The sequence below is a fragment of the Amblyomma maculatum genome, chromosome 8 (genome assembly GCF_055883805.1).
Source record: "Amblyomma maculatum isolate TAMU_Amacu chromosome 8, ASM5588380v1, whole genome shotgun sequence".
NCBI classification, from domain to species: Eukaryota; Metazoa; Arthropoda; class Arachnida; order Ixodida; family Ixodidae; genus Amblyomma; species Amblyomma maculatum.
Genome location: NC_139351.1, coordinates 46607605 through 46631873, shown reverse-complemented (window position 1 = coordinate 46631873; position 24269 = coordinate 46607605). Strand labels below are relative to the sequence as shown.

Below are 24269 nucleotides of genomic sequence, written 5' to 3'. Positions count from 1 at the left end.
ATAGCCGGACACAACGTTGAAATAAAAAAATACACCCGGAAACTTGAGTCGCAACGTTGGGATAACAAATGTGACGAGATGGGGGGCACCATGAATGGGGCCAAGACCTGGCCACTGCTCAAGTCCCTGATAGACCCCAGTAAGTCCAAAACGGACGTCAACATAGAACAGGTCAAGGCGAGGTACAGCCTTAAGGGTACGGACAAACAGCTCATCGACAAGCTCAAGTCCACGTATGTAGCTCCCCCCGCCACAGCGCATTACAGAGATTACAACGGACCGGCGAACAGCGAGCTTGACGTGTCCATAACAGTGGCAGAAGTCAGAGTAGAGCTGCACGGCCTAAAAAGACGCTCGGACCCCGGGCCGGAACTCGTTAATAACAAGATGCTCGCAAATCTGCACGACGAATCGATCAATGCCATCACCAGGTATTTAAATCAGGTGTGGGAAAGTGGTCAAGTACCCCAAGAGTCGAAGAGGGCTAAGATCACCCTAATCCACAAGCAGGGAAAACCACCGAACTTGGAGAGTCTCCGCCCAATATCACTAACATCCTGCGTAGACAAATTACTTGAGAAAGTCATTTAGAGGAGGCTAACCAAATACACCGAAGAGAATGATGCGTGGCCGGCTGAATTGGTCGGATTCAGGCCCGGCCTCTGTACGCAAGATACCATGCTCAGACTACATAACGATGTAGTCAGACTTCAGGAAAAAATACGAAAGCTATTCTAGGCTTACATCTTAAGAAAGCTTTCGACAACGTCAGCCACAACGCCATTCTCGACGGGCTCCCTGAGCTAAGAGTAGGCGAAAGAACCTACAACTACATTAGATCATTCCTGCGAGACACGAAGGCGATCATCAGCTTTCAGGGATTAAACTCGGAGGAGTTTCCGCAGGGTAACAGAGGCACTCCGCAGGGGGCTGTGCTCTCATCTTTCCTTTTTAACATCGCAATGAGGAAGCTCCCCGTAAGCTTGGTCATCTCGATTACCTAAAACTAAGCATCTACGCGGACGTTCTGACCGTCTGGATGTGCGAATGGGACGACTCGTACATCACATCCAGGCTCCAAGAGACAGCAGATATAATCAGCAAACACGCATAGGACGTAGGTCTATGATGTTCACCAGAAAAAACGGAGCTCCTGGTAATGACCAGCAGTAGTGGGAAGATAACTCCAAATATCAAAATTAAAGTCAATGGGAACGGAGTCCCGAAAGTAGATGAAATTAGAATATTCGGTACGATTATCAACCGCTGGGGTAGTAACAAAAGCCTGATTAAGAAATTAAAAGATCAGAACAAAATTTTGTCACGAGCAAAATCTGCTACGCGACTCTATTCCTAAATATCAACAAGACCGAAGAACGCGAATTAAACACCATAATTAAGAGATGCACGAAGTGCGCTCTAGGACTCCCCATAACTACTTCTAACGACATTCTAGAGAAAATGGGGTAGCATAATGAGGGGAAAGAGCTACCTGTGGCGGTCAGGCTGTCTCAGAGAGAGCGACTCGCAGGAACGGCGGCGGGTAGACAAATCCTCGACTGGGTAAACCTACTAGCGCCAGGGGAAGGCGAAAGTGTCAGAGAAAGCATAGATTGAGAAATCAGAAAGCACCTATACGTCTCACCCATACCGAAGAACATGCACCCCGTACACGGCGAGGGGAGAAGGAAAAGCAGAGCTAAGCACCTCGCTAACAAATTAGACAAACTCCCGCCGGGATCGGTCGCCTACACCAATGCAGCGATCGGGAAAGAAGGCGACGTAACTTCGGTTACCCTATTAGACACCGGGATCGCCAAAGGAATCGAAAGAAACCTAGATCTACCACCGGTAGAGGCGGAGGAGATTGCAATAGCCATTGCCATTGCACGACCAGGCGTGAAACATGTCATCAGTGATAGCAAAGCGGCGGTTAGGAATTTTAGCAAGGGCAGAGTAAGCAATCGTGCTGCAAAATTTCTGAACGTGTCGTCTCTCACCGAAAGCGTGATCATAATCTGGACCCCAGCACACGCCGGTCTCGCCGGCAACGAGGCTGCCCACATGCTCGTTCGCTCCTCGCTACTTCGGGGTACTGTGGGCGCCTCTACAACAACATCTAAAAGCAAAGAATGTATTGGTACGTTTAGGGATATAAACGACAACCTGAAGAAAGACCGGAGGATATATCCGCCACCGGATAGATCCCTGAGTAAAAAGGAATCATATGACTGGAGAAGACTCCAAGCTCGAAATTTCTTTTCGCCTCTATGGAGGAGTTGGACGGGTGCCAGAGGGCGGGATAAGGACGATGCAAAAACCGAAATTTGTAAATTTTGTGGCCACGTGGCAACATTAGATCACATAATATGGAGATGCGTTCGTTCCCCAGGGCGCAACGCGATTAAAACTAGCGATGAATGGGAGACCACGCTAAGAAGCTTCGACGATAAAACTCAGCGATTCGCCGTCCGCCTGGCGGCCGAGGCTGAAGACCTCTTCTCCTAGACGGGGCCGGGTGTCCTCCGGCCGCGGTGCGACAGACTGCCTCCCCGGACGCCTGCGTGCGGACCCGGAGGTGGCTGCCGCGCCATATTCGGCAAAAATAAATATTCTTCCTTCTCCTCCCAGGTGCTCGACATCATTCCGAAGCCGTCTACTACGGCACCCTATCACACCATGTCCTTAAAGGCGGAGCCCCGCCGGGGTGGCGCAGTGGTTACGGCGCTCGACTACTGTTCCCAAGGACGCGGGATCGAATCCCGGCCTCGGCGGCCGCTTTCGGCTTGTGGCGAAAAGCAAGGCGCCCGTGTGCTGTGCGATGTCAGTGCCCGTTAAAGAACCCCAGGTGGTCGAAATTTCTGGAGTCCTCCACTACGGCGTCTCTCATAGTCTGAGTTGCTTTGGGACGTTAAACCCCACAAAACAAAAACCAAACCCCTAAAGGCGGAGATTACATGTACCCCATATTTGTCTGTTTTGAACTCTCTTTATTCATAGATTTTGAAAGTATTTGCCCAAACAACCGGTATGACAGAGATTCCCTCTACAGGTGAAACAATGATGATGTCAAATTAGCATGATAAATAAACTGTTACAGCAACGGCTTCTCCCTCACATTGTGTACAGAGCGATGCAATTTAATGAGCTTTCTTCTGGTGCACTGGACTCGTCTTGAGTAAAAATTCAGGCCCGGCCTCTGTACGCAAGATACCATGCTCAGACTACATAACGATGTAGTCAGAGACTTCAGGAAAAAATACGAAAGCTCGACAAAGACAAGCATATAATGTACACATACAGATATCGAATACGTAGCTTTAGTTCCTCGATAGAGGGCATGGTAATATTTTGAACTTATCAGACAGAAAGCCTTAACTATCCCAACATCCGAGCATTCGAAGCAACAAAGGCGGACTGTAAAGAAACGGGCATCTGTGCTCATCCACTAGGTATACTGTATAGCACAAAAGTTCCACTTTATAAGCGTGCAATTAAACCAAATAAAGTAAACTAAGTCTCTTAGCACTCGGATGCATCACTTTTTTCATTTTTAAACTTGCCGAATTTCAACCCAGTTTAACTAGACATGCCAGAAATAAATTACTTGTGCAAAGACGGCTGTCCGTAATGACTTCTGAATATCTTGTACGCGCCGCACAAGGAAGTCCGGTATTCTAAAGTGATGTCCACAATTTGGTATTATGCAAAGAAATCATTTTACACTTACAAAAAACCAGACTTTGTCGCCCAAAATGAGCGAGCCTTCCCAGACAGGCTTGAAGTGACGGGCGATCATGATGGCGAGTCCCACGAGGTAAAGCCAACCCAATAGCATTAAGTTTCCTGGAAAAAAAATAATTGATTACTTGATTTATATGCCTTTTCCTGCGCCTAATTTTCGCTTGCGCGTCAGCGTCTGCTGACTGCAGCGGACAGGCGGAGTATTGGTTTGATGCGATACTTTACTACGCCGTGCAAAGGTTTCCATTCACAAGAGCATGACCTTCAAGCGAAGCAGAGGTGAAATCACAAAGCACTTGTGGTTCGCTATAGTGTCGCACCCCTTGGTAAAAAAGTCAAGGTCGAAAGTAAAAGCGATAAGCAATGACGTAGGAGTATGATTCGGTGTCATATGATAAGTGACCTCATACTGTGACGAGCGTGCAGCGCAGCAGGCCACTGGTGCAGCATGGGTCCTGAGGGAGGGACGCGCATAAAGCTATCGCGTACACGCTAGGTTTAACCGTAGCTCACCCACCAGATGTTTTTTCGTCCCTGCTACTTGTTATCGCTTACACACTAGGTTTAGCCGTAACAAACTAGTAAATTTTTTTCGTCGCTGCTACCTTTGTGTTACTACAGCTAGATCCAACATTTTTCCGTTGCGGAAGCCGGTGATGAAATACCGGTGGCCCAACCGCATTTTCTAGCGTTGATATATATTTCCATGGTACCTCAAGTTAAATTGAAATTCATACCGGCTCCCCCAACTGTCAATGCCCGCTGGAATAAAAAGAACTGAATAAAATCAATAAAAAAGAGGTATGTCAACAAGCGGCCACCGAGGATCAGATGTTTGCAGACACACTCACCGTGAACGAGGATGAGGGGGTTCCTCTCCGAGGCAGCTATTGCCAAACGTTTCTCTCCCATAGACAGTGGCTCAGACGAAGCACCTTTGTCAGCACCGTGATACAGCTTGGCTGGGAATTTGGGAGCAAAATAAGAATCGTAAACATTGGATGCTCCTTTGATTTTACGCATTTCCCTCCGTGTTTCCGACATGAAACAATAACATAATGTTGATGTATTGTGAATAGATAAGGCCCCCAGCCCATTTGTCGAAAGGAAAAGCACAAAGAGAGAGAGAAACAAATTTATTTGCCCCAGATGTCGTGAATTGGGACAGGTAGACGTGGCGTCTCTCATAGCCTGAATCGCTTTGGGACGTTAAACCCGACAAACCAACCGAAAAGCGCAGACACGCATATGAATGCCGGAGCGAACCGATCATACGAGGAGCTGCAGTCGCAGGCGCTGGTCTCTGCGCCCCGGATTGGAATTTAAACTGGCTGACGTAATTCTCTGCATTGTCACCTAGGTGTCATTGGCATGTGCCTTTGCTCTCTTTATATGCTGAGGAATACTGCGCTACTTACTAGACAGAGGGCAGGTGAAAGACAACACACCAATGGACCGCAAACTTACAACTGTTTATTTTTATCGACAAATCACGTACATATATGCATACAGCATACTCGTCAAATCACGAACACATCATGCATGCGCGTGATCAAGCACGTTATCACTTCGACCACAATTCCGCATGTGCACAACTATCATATCTAGCTCCTCCTTTGTGAGAGCCACATATGGTGTACTAACACATGTGTCTTTCTGCTGACTCAATTAAAAAGGCTTCTACGATTTCTCTTTCGATTATTTCCTTTTGTTTGCCTACAATTTCAGTCCTGTGGAAAAATGGTTTGCAGCCTGTTTCGCACCGCAGACAATGTTGCGCAAGGAGGAGCTAGATATTATAGTTGTGCAGATGCGGAGTTGTGGTCAACGTGATAACGCGCGTGATCCCGCGCATGAAGGATGTGTTCGTGATTTGACGAGAATGATATATGTATATATGTACGTGTTTTGTCGATAAAAATAAACAGTTGTAAGTTTGCGCTTCATTCGTGTGTTGTCCTTCACCTGTCCCCTGTCTATCAAGTAGCGCAGTATTCCCCAGGATGATCAACCAACTGACCCCCGTGTTTCCATTTTTCTCTCCTTACATACAAGATAAAAAATGAATGGGTAACAAGTGTGACAAAGCATTTATACGCATTCTAAGTGCAGTAGTACTGGATGAAGGCGCTGCGTACTGCATGACGTGCATAACCTAAACTAAGACGTACTGCATCACCTAAAACTGTGATAGTTTAATCCCTGCAGCTCACACTGGAAGCGTAAAAGAATAGGCGAAGCAGTCCTTATTCACATGTTTCAAGGCTTCGAATCATGTAGTAAAAGTTATGTACGGTGTTGATAACTCAATTAACCTTGTCCTGCATCCCCCTTTCTTCGACGTGCCGCTTTACGCTGCTCAAGAGAAAATAAAAGAAGCTTTCTAGCTGTTTCTAGAAAGCTTCCTTTAACTTTTGAGCAGCGTGGTCAAAACTTCTGTTGCTCCAGCTTGGTTATGCAGAAAACTGTGCATAAATAGTTTTGTTGTATGATACGTGATGATGCATATACGTTATGGGTTCGCCATTGTTGAACGTTGTCTTGCATTTGCTTGCGGGTAGCCCTTTTTTTTTTTGGAACAATCTACGAGAAATGTGGACAAGGTCATAAAAGAACAGTGACTCATTTTCACGATAAGCATCATCTATTCTTTCTGCACTAAATTTTGCCGAACTATAGCAACTATGCCTTGCATAAATAAATAAACCAGACACTCTGCATCAGAGCGTGGGAAGCACTTCTTTCCTTCCCCGTTTTCACTTCAACGCCTACTATGTATGCCTCTACGCCTGCTGGCAGAACTTTGTGATTACTACCACTTTAAAGATATACTCGGCGTAGCATTTTAGGGCAAACACAAGGACACGGTAGGGAGCTAATTTTAAGGCGAAGGCCTATAATGGCTCATACTGTCTGCGTTCGTTTGCATGATCACACTATAGCTGTCAATAAGCCGAAACTAAAGTCGCAGAAAAATAAAATCCTCTCCTCAACCGAGAGTCGACCCTCCATCCCTTGGATGCCCAGCAGACTGCTCTAACCAACTGCGCCACGTCCGATTCGTGAAGCACACCACATAATTCTCGCTGTCTACCGTGTGGATGATGGCGATGACAATGACGCTACAATTAGTGGTAATGAAATGATGACACTAGCAACGATAATGATGATGCATTTTGTTGATAATGATAATGAGAGCAAAAAGGATGCACCGTGTGCACCAGCGATGCTCAGGCTTGCGCATTTTTTCAGTGTAGATTCGACGGTGTTGTCGGAATGTTTTGGCGCGCTTCCTGATTTTCTCAGCCTCAAGTTCGTGAAGGTTCCCCGGGTGTTAAAGGAAACAGGGGAAATGGTTTCTAACCGGGAACCTTCGTAATAGAGTGTTTTTGTGTGTGGCATAATATAATAAGATGCATTTGTGATGTATGTTCATCAGTTCAGAATTTTTTTACAGGCAGATAGGCTATTAGAAAACGCTGCGTCCTGGGTGTCTTGAACTCGATCACCATGAAATATTTGCGCGTTATTTACTTATTAGTACGAGAGTTCAAACAATGTTTCTGACAGTATGATCTCGCTCGCTAGTCCATTCAGATCTGAATGTAAAACTTGCTGCCACTGCGTTCAAGCTGCGCAATACGAACTAGGAGGAATAATATGCGATGTTTAGCCATTGTAACACCACCCCTCTCTCTGATTTTTCAACTTTTTGAATAAAGAAACAAAGATGTCTGTTAAAAAAATTAGGCCTACAATGCTTGGAAACAAGAGTAATTTCGAATTTCCTTGGTTTGCCTTCAAGGCGACCATGAAGTTTTCCTCCTACTCATCAAGAGCTATGCACAAAAGGCACCAAAATAATTTTACAAAACAATGATTTCAATTTCCTTCGGCCCAAGCGAATGTATGAAACAGCTTATAAGTGTGGTAGCAACTTAAAATATACGGTGGTAGGGCTTCCTTCTTTGTAATTTCGTACTTTACACAATGGATAAACTGGGATAATTGAGACCTAGGTCCATGACTTTTGTCGAAGACAGCTAATGTTATAATGCACGTACTATGCCAATAAATGACTCCAGCTCATTTCTGCGAACACCAAGGTACAAACGAAATGACGAGAATTTATGGCTAAATCTCCGATAATAAAAGTCGCCTCCATTTCTCTTAAATAAACCTAGTTTTCTTCGAGAGCCTTCTTTAAATGGCATAGGAAAGCCAGCACAATATAATGCCATGAGATAGCAGGCGCTCGCATTTTAAGGATATATTGCAACATAATAAGAACGAAAGATGAACATCAAAAATACTAACATGAATGTTGCTCAAACCTCAGGCGGAGTTCCCACTTCTTAATGTGCCGAAAGTAAATTTGCGCCAGCAAATGAAGGTGGCCATATTTAAACGCGCAAACTTCCAAAGCCTTTAACTACATTGCATGCTGCCATAGTGCAAAGCAAACAGACGAAAAGCTTGTGTGCGTTGTATAAAACTATTATCCCTTCGAAAGGCTATTGCGCACATCGTTAGGCCAGGGCTCATCAAGATGGCCGGCACAACATGATTTTGCTCATATCACGTCTATGGTCGAAAGTCAGGTACACCGCATAATTCTGTAATGCAAGCCATCCTCATTGGCCTACGTCGTCGTTATTCTTTCCTAATGTGGCAAACAGCCAGCGAAACAGAGTAAAGCTTTTTATTGGGTTCACTTACTCCCAATAAAAAACAAGCAACTCGGCGATGGCGGCATTAACAGTGCAACATGTGGCTCACGAGTGTCGAGATCATCGTAGCCTTCGGTCGCTAATATAGGATTCGGCGCCAAACTTCAGATTGTGAAATGGCCAAACAATAAAGGTTACCGTCACGAACAATGTGCAAAAGGTGACATTTAAGTACTATTTCTTCAGACAACTCTGGTGGCTTCTTAAGTCGATAACTAAGTTACGAAGGTATGCTAGCGACGATAAAGCAATAGCTTAAGCAGCGCACACAAGTCCTCGTTCAGTCTGGACATTTGTTGCTTGAAAACAAAACGGTTTGAGGTTTATGGGGCTTATCGTTCCAAAGACACTCATGATATGAGAGACGCCGTAGTAGAGGGCTCCGGGAAATTTGGACCACCTGTGGGCCTTTAACGTGCAGTGACATCCCACGTACAGCGCATGGGCGCCTTACTTCTCGCCTCCATCGAAAAGGGGCCGCCGCAGCTGGGATTCAATCCTGCGTCTTTGGGTTCACCAGTCGAGCACCCTAACCACGGAGCCATCATGGTGGGGCGTAGTAGAACAAGGTTCAAAGGAAAATATAGCACTGAGTTTTCGAGATCTATTCCACACCTCAATTTGGCGGCATTTCAAAGATGCAGGAATGCACGTCTTTACCCATTTGATTATCTGACCTACTTCATTCAAAACGCACATGTTTTGAATGAATGTTTTGCGCGCATGTTTTGAATGCCAACTTCACTGACGCCATCCGAACGGTGTGATTATCTATTTTGTAGATCGTCTCGATGGAGGTAAGGTCATCGAGGCAGCCTACAAACAGCTTTGCTACGCACAGCGCTCTCCCTCGGTATTACAGCGCCCCGAATGAGCTAAGCCCCAATCAGTAGTTCGAAATGTGAGGCCAATAGCTTAGAACGCATTTTCAGACATGAACGCAATTTGTGAGAAACAGTTTTAACCAAATAGTCTTCGCGGTGCCACAAAAAATGGAAATAAAAGATTAAAAATTGGCGAGGAACATAAGTGGTCTGCACTATATGAGCTGATTGACTGGCGAATAAATGTGTGATTCTTTTTCCGAAACCACATCCCGAAAGTTTCAGTTCATGAAGCCATTCTATCTGCTAGTATATTTTGTAAAACGTTCTAGACGCAACTAAATAAAAAAAAAGACTGCTGCTGTACACTGAGCCCCTGTCTCTCCTTCCCGCAACAACCATGCATAAAATGCTTGACGGTATACGCATGCAACAGACACTTGCGCACTTCGCTCTCTTCTCCTGTCGTCGCGTTGTAAGATCCTTAACATCAACATGCATGCATGAGTACATTCGCTCTCTTCTGAAATGAATTACTTCCCTATCACAATTTCCCCGTTTGAAAACTTTCATTGCCTCCTTACATTATCTTCGCTAGAACACCTGGCCGAGCCCTAGTCTAGCGCAGTGCAGTGATTTGGTTTAGTTTGGTTTGTGGGGTTTAACGTCTCAAAGCGACTCAGGCTATGCAGACGAAGTAGTGGAGGACTCCGGACATTTCGACCACCTGGGGCTCTTTAACAGTGTAATGAGCATTAAAGTTTTTTGTATATGGTAAAGTGCAGTTTGGAACAGACAGTTTGCCACACCATTGACTTTCCCATAAATACGCGCACACAACACGCTTGAATGCTGTGAAGTAGTAGAGCGAAGATCGCTTTTCACACGCGTGACATTTTCCAAGGAAGCGGGATCGAACCTCGGCCTCGGCGGCCGCTTTTCGCTGGCGGCGAAAAGCAAGGCGCCCGTGTGCTGTGCGCTGTCAGTGCACGTTAAAGAACCCCAGGTGGTCGAAATTTCCGGAGTCCTCCACTACGGCGTCTCTCATAGCCTGAGCTGCATTAGGAAGTCAAACCCCCCAAACCAAACCAAACACTCGTGACACACACTCAATTAGGCGGCATTCAATGCTTGCGTTAAAAATAACCATCGTGATAAAAACAAAAAACGAAGCTTTTAGTATACCTAAAACTTTTTTATATCTTGTTAGCAATGACATCCCAGAATTAAACGCAACGCTATCACTATTCAGTCTAACCCAAATAACAGAAACCGTGAAATGCGTCATAAGACTTACGTAACAAATTATATTCAACATTAAGAACGCCTATTTTAAGTATAGCAGTTTTGTGCTTTTCACTCCTTCAAACCTCATTTCTACGTTGTTTTCGTTGCTTCCTTGTGGTAACAAGGTATTATTCAGGCTATAATATTTTCGTCACAGCTCCTAGTACACGGATCATTTGTTAATTTTATGTTTAGATATGTGCAAGTTTGTGAATGCATTTTTTCTATCTATTTAAATTTCTATCTTATTAACTGACACGTTTTGCGGTTACCAATGCCACAATGCGTGGTGAAGATTTTTACTTTTCATGTTTCTGTGCTCCCTCATTGTTCTCATAGGAATCAACCCCAGCATCGCTCCTGTGCCTTCCATATTTTGAGATGAAAGTACACGCACGACGCTTTTTTGGTGAGCAATAACATTGAGAAATGTTTTTCTACACTTGAGCAATGGGCAGTTAAATAATAGTGATTCGCTTTCAGTTGTTAAGAAATGTCTTTATGGTGAACCTGACATAATAGTCCGCACGGCTTACTTTAGCCAACAGACAGCACTATCCTATGCCACATGGCAAGGCTTATAGAATAAAAAGCGAGTCACCACCTGTGCCCGCGATGCCACCCGTGGCCAGGATCACAAAGTACTTGTTCTTGAAGTCGAACGTTTTATCCTTGACAGTTGTCACGGCCTGCCTCACCCAGGAGCACTTCAGTACGCCATCGGTCACCTCATGCTTGCTGTACGTGATGCCATCTGTGGGCTGCGGCACGAAAACAAGCCGCCCATATGAAACCGTGATTCGGTGCAAGCAATCACGGCAAGAGCATATTACGCGGCAGCAAAGCATACATTACGCGATACCGTATTCTCTAGTGCGTCCACAAAAATTTGCGAACTCACTATAAGCAATGCCATGCCCCTTTTGCGACAGCATGCCACACTGACATTTATCGCTCTACTCGGTATACCATACCTTCTTTGTGCACTGATGCTCGCGAATTAATGAATGGAGGGTTTTGAAGACACCACCTGAAGCGAACAGTAAAAGACTGGCTGCAATGCTGCAGTCATCTGAGGCGTAACTTGCCTATGAAGTAGTCTAAAAGGGTAACTAGATATGATGTTTTCTCGCAGAAGCGGGTTTGAATCGCGCGCCTGGACGAGAATATCTATGTTAGTTTAGTTTCTTCCGTGATGCGTGAAACGAGGCGACGCTTTTCGCCGCAACAAGCACTATATGCCATCGCATGAAATTTCCACACCAACCACGCACAGAATGTTGCACGATATAGTCCTACGCGGATGAGGGGAATTTATTCATGAGGCAGTCAGGACGCTAATGCACATGGCTAATAATTCGTCGATGCTAAACAATTCGCAAGCAAATTTGTAAAATTATAAATTAGAATATAGGAAAGGAAAGGCGAAAGAAGGGGGGGGGGGGGAAGGGATTGAAAGAAGAGAGAGAAAAGTGCCGTAGCAGGCATATCAGGAATAAATCGGCCATCGCACAGCACATGGAACCTCCTACGTTTCCCTTCCATTCAAACGGGCCGCCGAGGTCGGACTCGAACGCGCTGCCTTGAGTTTCCGCCCTGTCATCGATGGCTGCCTTGGGCGACGCGGGCTCGTCAATAGTTATGAATTCTTTGACTCTGTCCAAACTGTTTATGTAAGCGATGGAGGTGCACAAGTCAGTCGACCGAGAATGCTTCCTTACTCGATGACCACATATGCCAAATACTGGTGTGAATTACCGAGATGCACACGTTCCAATTTCCGTGCCAACTCTTAGGCCTATGTTTCTGGTCCATGCGGCGTTGAATTCATTGTCGCGGAACCATGATTCCCAAAGCTATAGTACAAGTTTTCGACCCAAATGGCCAAGAAATAATAATAAAAAAGATGCGTGCCTCAGTTGACAATGTTTTAGTTAGCATATACATTATAGGCTACGTCGGTAACAAAATCAGCTCCAAATTTAAGGGTAGGGATCCAAATTTTTCACGACATTGATGTTTTCACCTAGGTACAAATAAAAATTCCGAGGCCACTGAGAAATCTACACGGCCGAAATGTGAAAGCCGGAGCCATTGCTGCTGCACACGGTGCATCGCGTTTGCTCTCATTATCATTATCAACTAAATGCACCGTCATTATCATCGCTATTGTGACCACTAGGTACAAATAAAAGTTCCGAGACCACTGAGAAATCTACACTGCCGAAATGTGAAAGCCGGAACCGTTGCTGCTGCACACGGTGCATCGCTTTCGCTCTCATTATCATTATCAACTAAATGCACCGTCATTATCATCGCTATTGTGACCACTAGGTACAAATAAAAGTTCCGAGACCACTGAGAAATCTACACTGCCGAAAAATGAAAGCCGGAACCGTTGCTCCTGCACACGGTGCATCGCTTTCGCTCTCATTATCATTATCAACTAAATGCACCGTCATTATCATCGCTATTGTGACAACTAGGTACAAATAAAAGTTCCGAGACCACTGAGAAATCTACACTGCCGAAAAATGAAAGCCGGAACCGCTGCTGCTGCACACGGTGCATCGCGCTCGCTCTCATTATCATTATCAACTAAATGCACCGTCATTATCATCGCTATTGTGACCACTAGGTACAAATAAAAGTTCCGAGACCACTGAGAAATCTACACTGCCGAAAAATGAAAGCCGGAACCGTTGCTGCTGCACACGGTGCATCGCGTTCGCTCTCATTATCATTATCAACTAAATGCACCGTCATTATCATCGCTATTGTGACCACTAGGTACAAATAAAAGTTCCGAGACCACTGAGAAATCTACACTGCCGAAAAATGAAAGCCGGAACCGTTGCTGCTGCACACGGTGCATCGCTTTCGCTCTCATTATCATTATCAACTAAATGCACCGTCATTATCATCGCTATTGTGACAACTAGGTACAAATAAAAGTTCCGAGACCACTGAGAAATCTACACTGCCGAAAAATGAAAGCCGGAACCGCTGCTGCTGCACACGGTGCATCGCTTTCGCTCTCATTATCATTATCAACTAAATGCACCGTCATTATCATCGCTATTGTGACCACTAGGTACAAATAAAAGTTCCGAGACCACTGAGAAATCTACACTGCCGAAAAATGAAAGCCGGAACCGTTGCTGCTGCACACGGTGCATCGCGTTCGCTCTCATTATCATTATCAACTAAATGCACCGTCATTATCATCGCTATTGTGACCACTAGGTACAAATAAAAGTTCCGAGACCACTGAGAAATCTACACTGCCGAAAAATGAAAGCCGGAACCGTTGCTGCTGCACACGGTGCATCGCGTTCGCTCTCATTATCATTATCAACTAAATGCACCGTCATTATCATCGCTATTGTGACAACTAGGTACAAATAAAAGTTGCGAGACCACTGAGAAATCTGCACTGCCGAAATGTGAAAGCCGGAACCGTTGCTGCTTGTTACGTTTGGGGGTCGCGAGTGCCTGAGTAGCGTACCGCTGCGGCGCGCGGCCCCTCGGTAGCGTTGGCCTGGCGGCTCCGTGGACGGCGGACGGCATCAAAGGTGCCAGCAAAGACGAGGCGTCTTTTAACGAAACAACCTTTACTGTAACATCAGGAAGAAACGGGCAGTGAAGCTGACCCGGAGAGATTACAGACACTCTCACACAGCTGGTGTCTAGCGTCGTGCCGACGGCGCGTCAAAGTAGTCTCTATCTCACCGGAGTCGGCCGCTGCTTTTTATAGTTTTTCCAGTTCACAGGGAAAGGGTAAACCCTCACAGGAAAGGGAGAGCCAAACATGTTGGTTCACGACGAATGACTCAATCGCAGGTGTTCCGACCTCATCTCCTCCACCTCCTGCAGACAGGAGAGGGCGACGCACTTTCCCTCGAGCTCCAGGCTTGGCCAGCTTTTGCACACACACGCACGCACACACATTTGGCGCGTGGCAGGAACACGCTGAGACTTGTCGGCGGGAGGAAGCGTTGCGCGGCCGATGAACGGCGCCGAAATGGCCGATCCGCTCGCGGTTCTGCCTGTTGCTATGCGGTGGCCGCGTCAGCTGTCCCACTTCTCGGGGGAGAAACGTAACAGACTGCCCCGCAGGGGGAGGGAGATCCCGAAGAGCAGGGGACTGCATCCGCTGTCCGGAGGGATCGGGATGTTGCTGCTAGCCCGGGTCGTCCGACTCTGTTTCTCTTGAGCCAGTCAGCCTGAAGAATTCCTTGGCAAGTCCGGGTTTCCAAGGCACTCTGCAACTTGTCTTCAGGAGAGATTTCTGACAACCCACAACGTCACAACCACGCTAAAAACTCAACCGTTCAGCCAGCAAGCACGGCACAAACTTCACCAAGTTCTGCCAGACTATTTCCCTCTTATGCCCCCATCTATATTAAAGGGCAGCTCAGAAGCACTCGGAACGCGTCCACAAATTTGAAAATCGCATTTTCAAAACAGCACTGCTAACAAAAATAATACAATGCAATCTGTTCAAAATCCTATGCCAGGAAGAAAAACAACAAGTGAAAATTGAGGCTTCTTCTCACGTTAAGGGCTTCGACTTAAGCCATCGGCATTACCGTTGAGATCACCCTTTTCACTAAAGCTTCGGCTATCCGTTTCTCGGAACAACCGTACCTTCCTGTTTCTGTGCAAAGAAACGCGTGAGCATAAGTCACTAGCTTTGCTAAACAACCTATCCCTCTCCTTACGCTTGGCGCACCAGTCACGCATTTTCTGGGCACGGGCGCATTTCTGCCTTTGGGATAGTCGCTTTCTTTTGAGCGATAGCTTCCACTTGTTCCATTTTTTCTCGCGCCTGCCTTTCCGCTTTTTTCTGCGGCAGTACTGGAACACATGCTTTCTGCTTTCTTTTCGCAACCGTATGCGTTTGGTCTCCTTAGGAGGGCAGCATTCTTTCTCGCGCCTGCCCTTCCGCGTTTTTCGTCGGCAGCACTGGAATACTAGCCTTCTGCTTTCTTTCTGAGCAATCTCTGACAAGCTAGCGGTTAACGTTCTAGCGGTAACCGGAGCTAGTAGGACACCGGTGTCGTCTGAGTGGTCAAAGTGTGGTGACGCATATGCATCGCGGCCAGCAGCGCTTGACTCACCTTCAGACAAGTCCGAACAACAACTGCTCACGCCAGCCCTCAAGCTAGGCATTTCCTCTGGCGGCGCCGCGGCTGCATCGCATGACTCACTTTCAGTCAGATCCGAACAACCGCTTATGCCAGCCCTCAAGCTAGGCATTTCCTCTGGCTCGCCACTCACGTTACACGGGTCCTCCGATGAGCCGCATCGCTCAGCGTTAACCGGCGCACGATCCAGCTCTTTCGACAGCTGGGGCGCTTCGGATTGCGTGAGGGTCATGTGTGCCACGTCCGCGTTCGCACTGGGGTTGCTTTCGCGAATACAACCTAGCGTGGTTTCGGAGCACGAACTATTCTGACTTTGCTCTGGTCGTTCGCTGTCGCTTTCGCAAGTCTCGCTCTCTACAGCGGACGCGCACTTCTCGTCGGTCTGCCCTGGCTGATCACAACTCGCGGGCTGCGCAGTTTCGCTGATCGGCACTTCGTTTTTCTGCGCGCCCTGCTCTACGACACAGCTGATTTCGGAAACCGCAATTTTGTCATTTTCTAGCTGGTTTGCTTCTCCGCCACGCTCTACATAAGCTTCTGCTTTTAACTCGAGAGGCGGTTCAGTTACTACCAGTTCCCCACACTCATTTGATGGAACTGTATCTCCAACAGCTACTTGGGTCGGCATGCAGTTCACCTCGCTTAACGGCGTCACTTCGGACTTCTCGCCGATTAAGCCTGTGCTAACCGTCTCAGCTAGTGGCTCGACCAAGGTAACAGGATACTCTTCTGTTCCAGGCTCGGTAGGCTCGCTACTGCGGTCACATTGCTCGGCCGCTTCCCCAAGCTGTTTCTCACACTCCGGTGCAAGTTCGATTTGCTCCGGAACTTCCGCACTGTCTAGCCATTCGCTTACAGCGGCTTTCAACTGATAGGCCAAATCAAAGTATGCCTCGTTACAATGTTTCTCGCTCTCATATCTCTTCCGAAGATCCTGAGGCGTTATCTGATATCGTATCAGCAATGACTCTTTTAGTTCATCGTAATTTTTCAAGCGGTCGCCAACCAATCGCTTGATTTCTTCCGACGCTTCAGCGGAGAGAAGAGCTACCAACTTCTGCGCCCAACTATCTCGCTCGAAGCGTTTACTTCTGCAGACATTCTCAAAGTCTGCCAAATAATCGGCCACATCCTCGGCAATGAGGAACGGTGACGGACCATCTCGCGGTATTGAACCGTTACACTGAATGGCATTGCAAGCTTTAATCCTTTCCACGCTCATTCTATGTGCTGAAATCTCCAGCTGCATCAGTTTCCTACGTTCACGTTCACGCTCCTCTTTCTCTAGCCTTTCCTTACGTTCTTCAATGATCTCTAGGCATTCCAAAAGCTCGTCATCTTCAGCTTTCAACTCAAGAATAGCCTTTAACACTTCTGGTTTTCTGAGTTTGTCTGACAAATCCAGACCCAACTCCTCCGCAAGCTCCAGCAATTTCGGTTTGCGCAACGACTTCAAATCCAAACCCATGGCTGTTCCGAGTGCTGCCTTCTCTACTGCCCACTATTGCCTTGCTGCAATTAACCCAGCAACAACGACAACACAATTACCAGCTCTGTTCTCTACTTAACAAAAGCCTGGCAAAACCCAGTAGAAGAAAGTCCCGCACTCACCAAACCTCGCAGCCAAGAATCCAACGCAGTCGTTCCGCTGCAGGCAACCAGTCATCACACAGGGCTCGTTGCACTGCTCCCGCCTTTCCGCTGAGCTGCTTTGATTCACGAGTCACGCCTCGGACATCTCCGCTCTTCCCACCAGATGTTGCACCTCGGTCAGGCCTGCCTCGTTTCACCGACCACGGTCACTGCTTGGTCGTCCTCGTACCTCCGCTGTTCACGTTGGACGATGGTATCGCCTGGCTCCTCCGACCACGGTTACGGCTTGGTCGTCGTCGTCCCACGTACCACGGTTACGGCTTGGTCATCCCACCGCTGTTCACCATTTGTTAGGTTTGGGTTGCGCGTGGGCCTGGGGTAGCGTACCGCTGCGGCGCGCGGCCCCTCGGTAGCGTTGGCCTGGCGGCTCCGTGGACGGCGGACGGCATCAAAGGTGCCAGCAAAGACGAGGCGTCTTTTAACGAAACAACCTTTACTGTAACATCAGGAAGAAACGGGCAGTGAAGCTGACCCGGAGAGATTACAGACACTCTCACACAGCTGGTGTCTAGCGTCGTGCCGACGGCGCGTCAAAGTAGTCTCTATCTCAGCGGAGTCGGCCGCTGCTTTTTATAGTTTTTCCAGTTCACAGGGAATGGGTAAACCCTCACAGGAAAGGGAGAGCCAAACATGTTGGTTCACGACGAATGACTCAATCGCAGGTGTTCCGACCTAAAACCCCTCAATAAACTAAAAGTAGCGCCATCTCCTCTCTCCTCCTCCGGCGGCGCCGCTCCTCCTCTCGCATTTCGACCGTGGCTCCACCTACGGGGTGCGCGACTAGCGCGCGCTCTCCGGAGCAGGCGCCCTTCACAGCCGTCTCGATCAGCGCCGCGCGCGCGCCGATCGAGGCGGCCGTGCGCCGGGTCTCACCAGAGCCTTGAATTTTGTCGCAATGGGTTCAGGTTAAAATATTACTCACTGCTGAAACATAATTACCGAATGTTGACAGGGATTTCCCGCCAGAATAGTTTCAGCTGTGAGTGTCATACACCACATATACGCGATTTCGGCGTTGGTTCAACTCGCCGTCATCTCCGTGTGTCCGTAGTTCGTCACATTTGGCCACTCAGCGGCATGCTTTATAAAATTTGTAACTAGGCGGCGGACAGGAACAATTTTGGAACAGTCTGTGTATGGTTTCTTTGCAGCGTTGACTGGATTGCGAGCTGCCGGTAAACTTGAGAAGTGTGGCAGCAGCTGTCTTCCATGTATTTTCAACTTCAGCTGCAGATCAAATTAACTATAGGCGGTGGAAGCTGCAGTCTGTGTGGAGTCTTTGCAGCTTTGATTGACTTGTGAGCTACCGGTAAACTTGGGGAGGGAGGTAGCAGTTATTTTTTTTTATATTTGGCGTTGAGACGGTGCCGTGTTCAGCTGCCATGGTGTGTCACCATACGTACACGATTTTGGCGTCGATTTAACTCGCCTTCACCTCCTTGAGTCCGTCAGCCGTTGACAAAAGTGCGCAACATGCTTGAAAAAAAAAATTAACTAGGCTGCGGAAGCTGCAGTCTGTGTGGTTTCTTTGCAGGTTGGACTGAATTGTAAGCTACCGTGAAACTTGAGAAGCGTGGTAGCAGTTTTTTTTATATTTTGCGCTGAAACGGTTCCGTTTTCAACTGTCAGTGCGTGACACCATTTGTACGCGATGTCTGCGTTGGTTGAACTCGCCTTCACCACCGCCGCCGGCCAAAGAGCGCAACATTCTTGAAAAAAAAAATTAAATAGCCAGCGGGAACGATTTAGTAGCAGTCAGCGTGGCAGCAAAACACACGGCGATATGTGCCGCGCGCGCGCCGCCCGCCCCGCTGGAAAGGAGGAAGCTGCACGCCCAGCAAAAAAAAAAGCGCGCGCGCGCGCACGTGACGGCGCTCGGCCAATGAGAGGGTCGAACGACGAAGGAGAGCGCAGGAGAGGAGGCGGGCGGCAAACTTCACATGTTGGCGCTACTTTTAGTTTATTGAGGGGCTTTATTCCGACCTCATCTCCTCCACCTCCTGCAGACAGGAGAGGGCGACGCACTTTCCCTCGAGCTCCAGGCTTGGCCAGCTTTTGCACACACACGCACGCACACACATTTGGCGCGTGGCAGGAACACGCTGAGACTTGTCGGCGGGAGGAAGCGTTGCGCGGCCGATGAACGGCGCCGAAATGGCCGATCCGCTCGCGGTTCTGCCTGTTGCTATGCGGTGGCCGCGTCAGCTGTCCCACTTCTCGGGGGAGAAACGTAACATGCTGCACACGGTGCATCGCGTTCGCTCTCATTATCATTATCAACTAAATGAACCGTCATTATCATGGCTATTGTGACCACTAGGTACAAATAAAAGTTCCGAGACCACTGAGAAATCTACAGTGCCGAAAAATGAAAGCCGGAACCGTTGCTGCTGCACACGGTGCATCGCTTTCGCTCTCATTATCATTATCAACTAAATGCACCGTCATTATCATCGCTATTGTGACCACTAGGTACAAATAAAAGTTCCGAGACCACTGAGAAATCTACACTGCCGAAAAATGAAAGCCGGAACCGTTGCTGCTGCACACGGTGCATCGCGTTCGCTCTCATTATCATTATCAACTAAATGCACCGTCATTATCATCGCTATTGTGACCACTAGGTACAAATAAAAGTTCCGAGACCACTGAGAAATCTACACTGCCGAAAAATGAAAGCCGGAGCCATTGCTGCTGCACACGGTGCATCGCGTTTGCTCTCATTATCATTATCAACTAAATGCACCGTCATTATCATCGCTATTGTGACCACTAGGTACAAATAAAAGTTCCGAGACCACTGAGAAATCTACACTGCCGAAATGTGAAAGACGGAACCGTTGCTGCTGCACACGGTGCATCGCGTTCGCTCTCATTATCATTATCAACTAAATGAGCCGTCATTATCATGGCTATTGTGACCACTAGGTACAAATAAAAGTTCCGAGACCACTGAGAAATCTACACTGCCGAAAAATGAAAGCCGGAACCGTTGCTGCTGCACACGGTGCATCGCGTTCGCTCTCATTATCATTATCAACTAAATGCACCGTCATTATCATCGCTATTGTGACCACTCGGTACAAATAAAAGTTCCGAGACCACTGAGAAATCTACGCTGCCGAAAAATGAAAGCCGCAGCCATTGCTGCTGCACACGGTGCATCGCGTTCGCTCTCATTATCATTATCAACTAAATGCACCGTCATTATCATCGCTATTGTGACAACTAGGTACAAATAAAAGTTCCGAGACCACTGAGAAATCTACACTGCCGAAATGTGAAAGCGGGAACCGTTGCTGCTGCACACGGTGCATCGCGTTCGCTCTCATTATCATTATCAACTAAATGAACCGTCATTATCATGGCTATTGTAACCACTAGGTACAAATAAAAGTTCCGAGACCACTGAGAAATCTACACTGCCGAAAAATGAAAGCCGGAACCGTTGCTGCTGCACACGGTGCATCGCTTTCGCTCTCATTATCATTATCAACTAAATGCACCGCCATTATCATCGCTATTGTGACCACTAGGTACAAATAAAAGTTCCGAGACCACTGAGAAATCTACACTGCCGAAAAATGAAAGCCGGAGCCATTGCTGCTGCACACGGTGCATCGTGTTCGCTCTCATTATCATTATCAACTAAATGCACCGTCATTATCATCGCTATTGTGACCACTAGGTACAAATAAAAGTTCCGGACCACTGAGAAATCTACACTGCCGAAAAATGAAAGCCGGAACCGTTGCTGCTGCACACGGTGCATCGCTTTCGCTCTCATTATCATTATCAACTAAATGCACCGTCATTATCATCGCTATTGTGACCACTAGGTACAAATAAAAGTTCCGAGACCACTGAGAAATCTACACTGCCGAAAAATGAAAGCCGGAACCGTTGCTGCTGCACACGGTGCATCGCGCTCGCTCTCATTATCATTATCAACTAAATGCACCGTCATTATCATCGCTATTGTGACCACTAGGTACAAATAAAAGTTCCGAGACCACTGAGAAATCTACACTGCCGAAAAATGAAAGCCGGAGCCATTGCTGCTGCACACGGTGCATCGCGTTTGCTCTCATTATCATTATCAACTAAATGCACCGTCATTATCATCGCTATTGTGACCACTAGGTACAAATAAAAGTTCCGAGACCACTGAGAAATCTACACTGCCGAAAAATGAAAGCCGGAACCGTTGCTGCTGCACACGGTGCATCGCTTTCGCTCTCATTATCATTATCAACTAAATGCACCGTCATTATCATCGCTATTGTGACCACTAGGTACAAATAAAAGTTCCGAGACCACTGAGAAATCTACACTGCCGAAATGTGAAAGCCGGAACCGTTGCTGCTGCACCCGGTGCATCGCGTTCGCTCTGTTTATCATTATCAACTAAATGCGCCGTCATTATCATCGCTATTGTGACAACTAGGTACAAATAAAAGTTCCGAGACCCCTGAGAAATCTACACTGCCGAAATGTGAAAGCCGGAACCATTGCTGCTGCACACGGTGCATCGCGTTCGCTCTCATTATCATTATCAACTAAATGAACCGTCATTATCATGGCTATTGTGACCACTGTCATTATAACTAATTGCAGTGTAATTGTCATCCCTATCATCCACACGGTGAACAACGAGAATTATGATGTACGTTTCACGGATCCCGGGCGTGGCCCATCTGGATAAAGCGCTCGGCTGGGTATCTGAGGAATGGAAGTTCGATTCCCGGTGGAGAAAGTATTTCTATTTTTCTGACGACGTCATCAGGATGATTGACAGGTAATTTCTCTCATCATACATTCGTTATTAGCAAGTGGCACATCAGCCCACAGATCACACCTCGCGCAAGGGATTTCGTTCCATGAGACTAAAAATTTTTCCGCTTTAAAAATCATCCAAAAGAATCTAGCAAAACGTTCGCCTGTAAATCGAATATTACAACAATACTCTCAAAAGCGAACTTTTGAATTATGCTACAAGATAAAACGCAGCCTATCTCAGACAGGAGAAAGGAAAGGCTGTATTATTTGCGAGGTTTTTCATTATATTGATGGTAGAATGTTTAAGGTAACCCATCAATGTGGATTAGGTTTGTAATAGACTAATTACTGACTGATATCCACCCAAACGTGACCAGCGGCTGCAAAGGAAAGCTATACATGTTTCTCATAAACTTCGTCGCAGGTAAAGAAAACTCCATCCTGGTCCCGAGTTCGAACAAGAGATCACCATCTGTCTGGGGCAGTCGCTCTAACAACTTTGCTAACAGGGAAGGCTAGCACATGGTACAGCTAACGCAACTTGATCAATAATACTAAATGGAAACGGTGTCCGTCGAATGTGTATAGGAATCCCTCAACAGGGAGTAGATTTGTAATGAGTAATTGCTCACTGATGTGGCAAGGAAGCACCAGTACAAGAGCTAGGTACACCAGTACGTCGAGCTCAGGTTAGCGTTAACTACTCACCTTGGGCAGAGCTTCATTGCTTGTTCCCACATTGTAGGACTCCTGTATCACGACAGTCCCGTCACTCATCTTCAGGCACTCAACCACGTGCGTGGCGTCCTGAAAAAATGAAACCGCAAAGAAAACGCTCTCACGGTTATTCTTTTCCAATAATGCTTGGGTTTCGTTTGGCTTACGGGGTTTAACGCCCCAAACCGGTCTCGGGATTTAAAAGAAGCCGTAGTGGAGGGCTCCGGAAAATTCGGCCACTTGGGGTTCTTTAACAAGCGGGTTTTGCAGAACATTTTTTTTTTTTGAGGACAGCTTATACAGCTTGACAGCGTATACAGCTCGTTCGGCCGAAGCGCCGTCGGCGTCGTAGTGGCAGTTGCAGTTGTAGTTTTACCTTTCGTTTCTGAAAGCTCCATCAAGATTTTTTTCACCTTCGATTTTTCACCTTCGAAATATTTTTTTCGATTCACCTCTGGCCCCAAAAGTTGCGTCAGCCCTCACCTCTTCTCCGCCGCAGAGCACGGCACTTGGCCTGCGCCATTCTGAGTCAGATAATCACTCCAGTCTGCCATCACTCGCCGTCGTGCATATTTAGGGCTGGAACTAAAGATACCGCCGATACCGCATGACAATCAACGAGTGTTATCACGTGATATAGACCTGCTCTTTATGAAGAAATGCGTTAATTAAACTCGTTTGTGTTTCGAAGTTTGAACGGGCGCACTTTGCAGCCAGGCAGCCGAGAGCAGAAAAATGCGGGCTCCAAAGCGCCGTCTGGGGATGACCCGCAGGAAGCCAGGACCAACCATCACTGCTACTTATACCTCGAGTGATTTACTTACTGCAAATAAGTTCGCTGAGAGTGTGGATCTGGGTGTGCAAGCGACCAAACGAAATCCTCATGACTATAGCGGTTAATAAGTTAAGAGCGTGTTAATGGTTAAGAGCGTGTCCCACTTGTCTGGAGGAGTCACGCTAGAATGAAGGAGGTCTACCTGCCGGTAGATGCATCTTGCGCAGTTAGAATCGAGTCTCAATTGAAGATGAATGTCATTTTCGTCTCATGAATATAAAAATCAGCTCTCTAGGCGTAAGCCGTATTGCAGTCCCTGCAGATACCGATACGTGTAAGCAAGGAGTACCACTGTGCTTGTGTAGTTGTCCTAAACTAAGGCGATAGTGTACCCACTCTAAACTTTTGCATATTTTTTCGTCATTTATTCCTGCGTATTCGGTGCTTGGTACAGCTATTCAGTTCACACTACTCTCAAAACGAGGCCCCAACAAAAAAAAAGCATCTGGATGCCATTCTTTTGTAGCAAGAAGGCTATTTTGTGACGTCACAGATCAATATCACCATCAGTCAACCGCCGCAATAAATGTCATTGCAGTGCGCATAGCTC

The 24269-nt window shown here is 47.1% G+C and overlaps 1 protein-coding gene across 1 annotated transcript in view; it reads right to left on the bottom strand.

The window, feature by feature from the left end:
- The window catches only part of LOC146181097 (ferric reductase 1-like), a 68643-nt gene that overhangs the window by 29067 nt on the left and 15307 nt on the right, over window positions 1-24269 (bottom strand). The window contains exons 6-9 of the mRNA XM_084575709.1: window positions 22876-22974; window positions 11187-11346; window positions 4596-4706; window positions 3731-3846 (exon numbers count right to left, since the gene is read on the bottom strand). Coding sequence (XP_084431835.1) covers window positions 3731-3846; window positions 4596-4706; window positions 11187-11346; window positions 22876-22974 — 486 coding nt within the window. The remainder of the gene's footprint in view (window positions 1-3730; window positions 3847-4595; window positions 4707-11186; window positions 11347-22875; window positions 22975-24269) is intronic.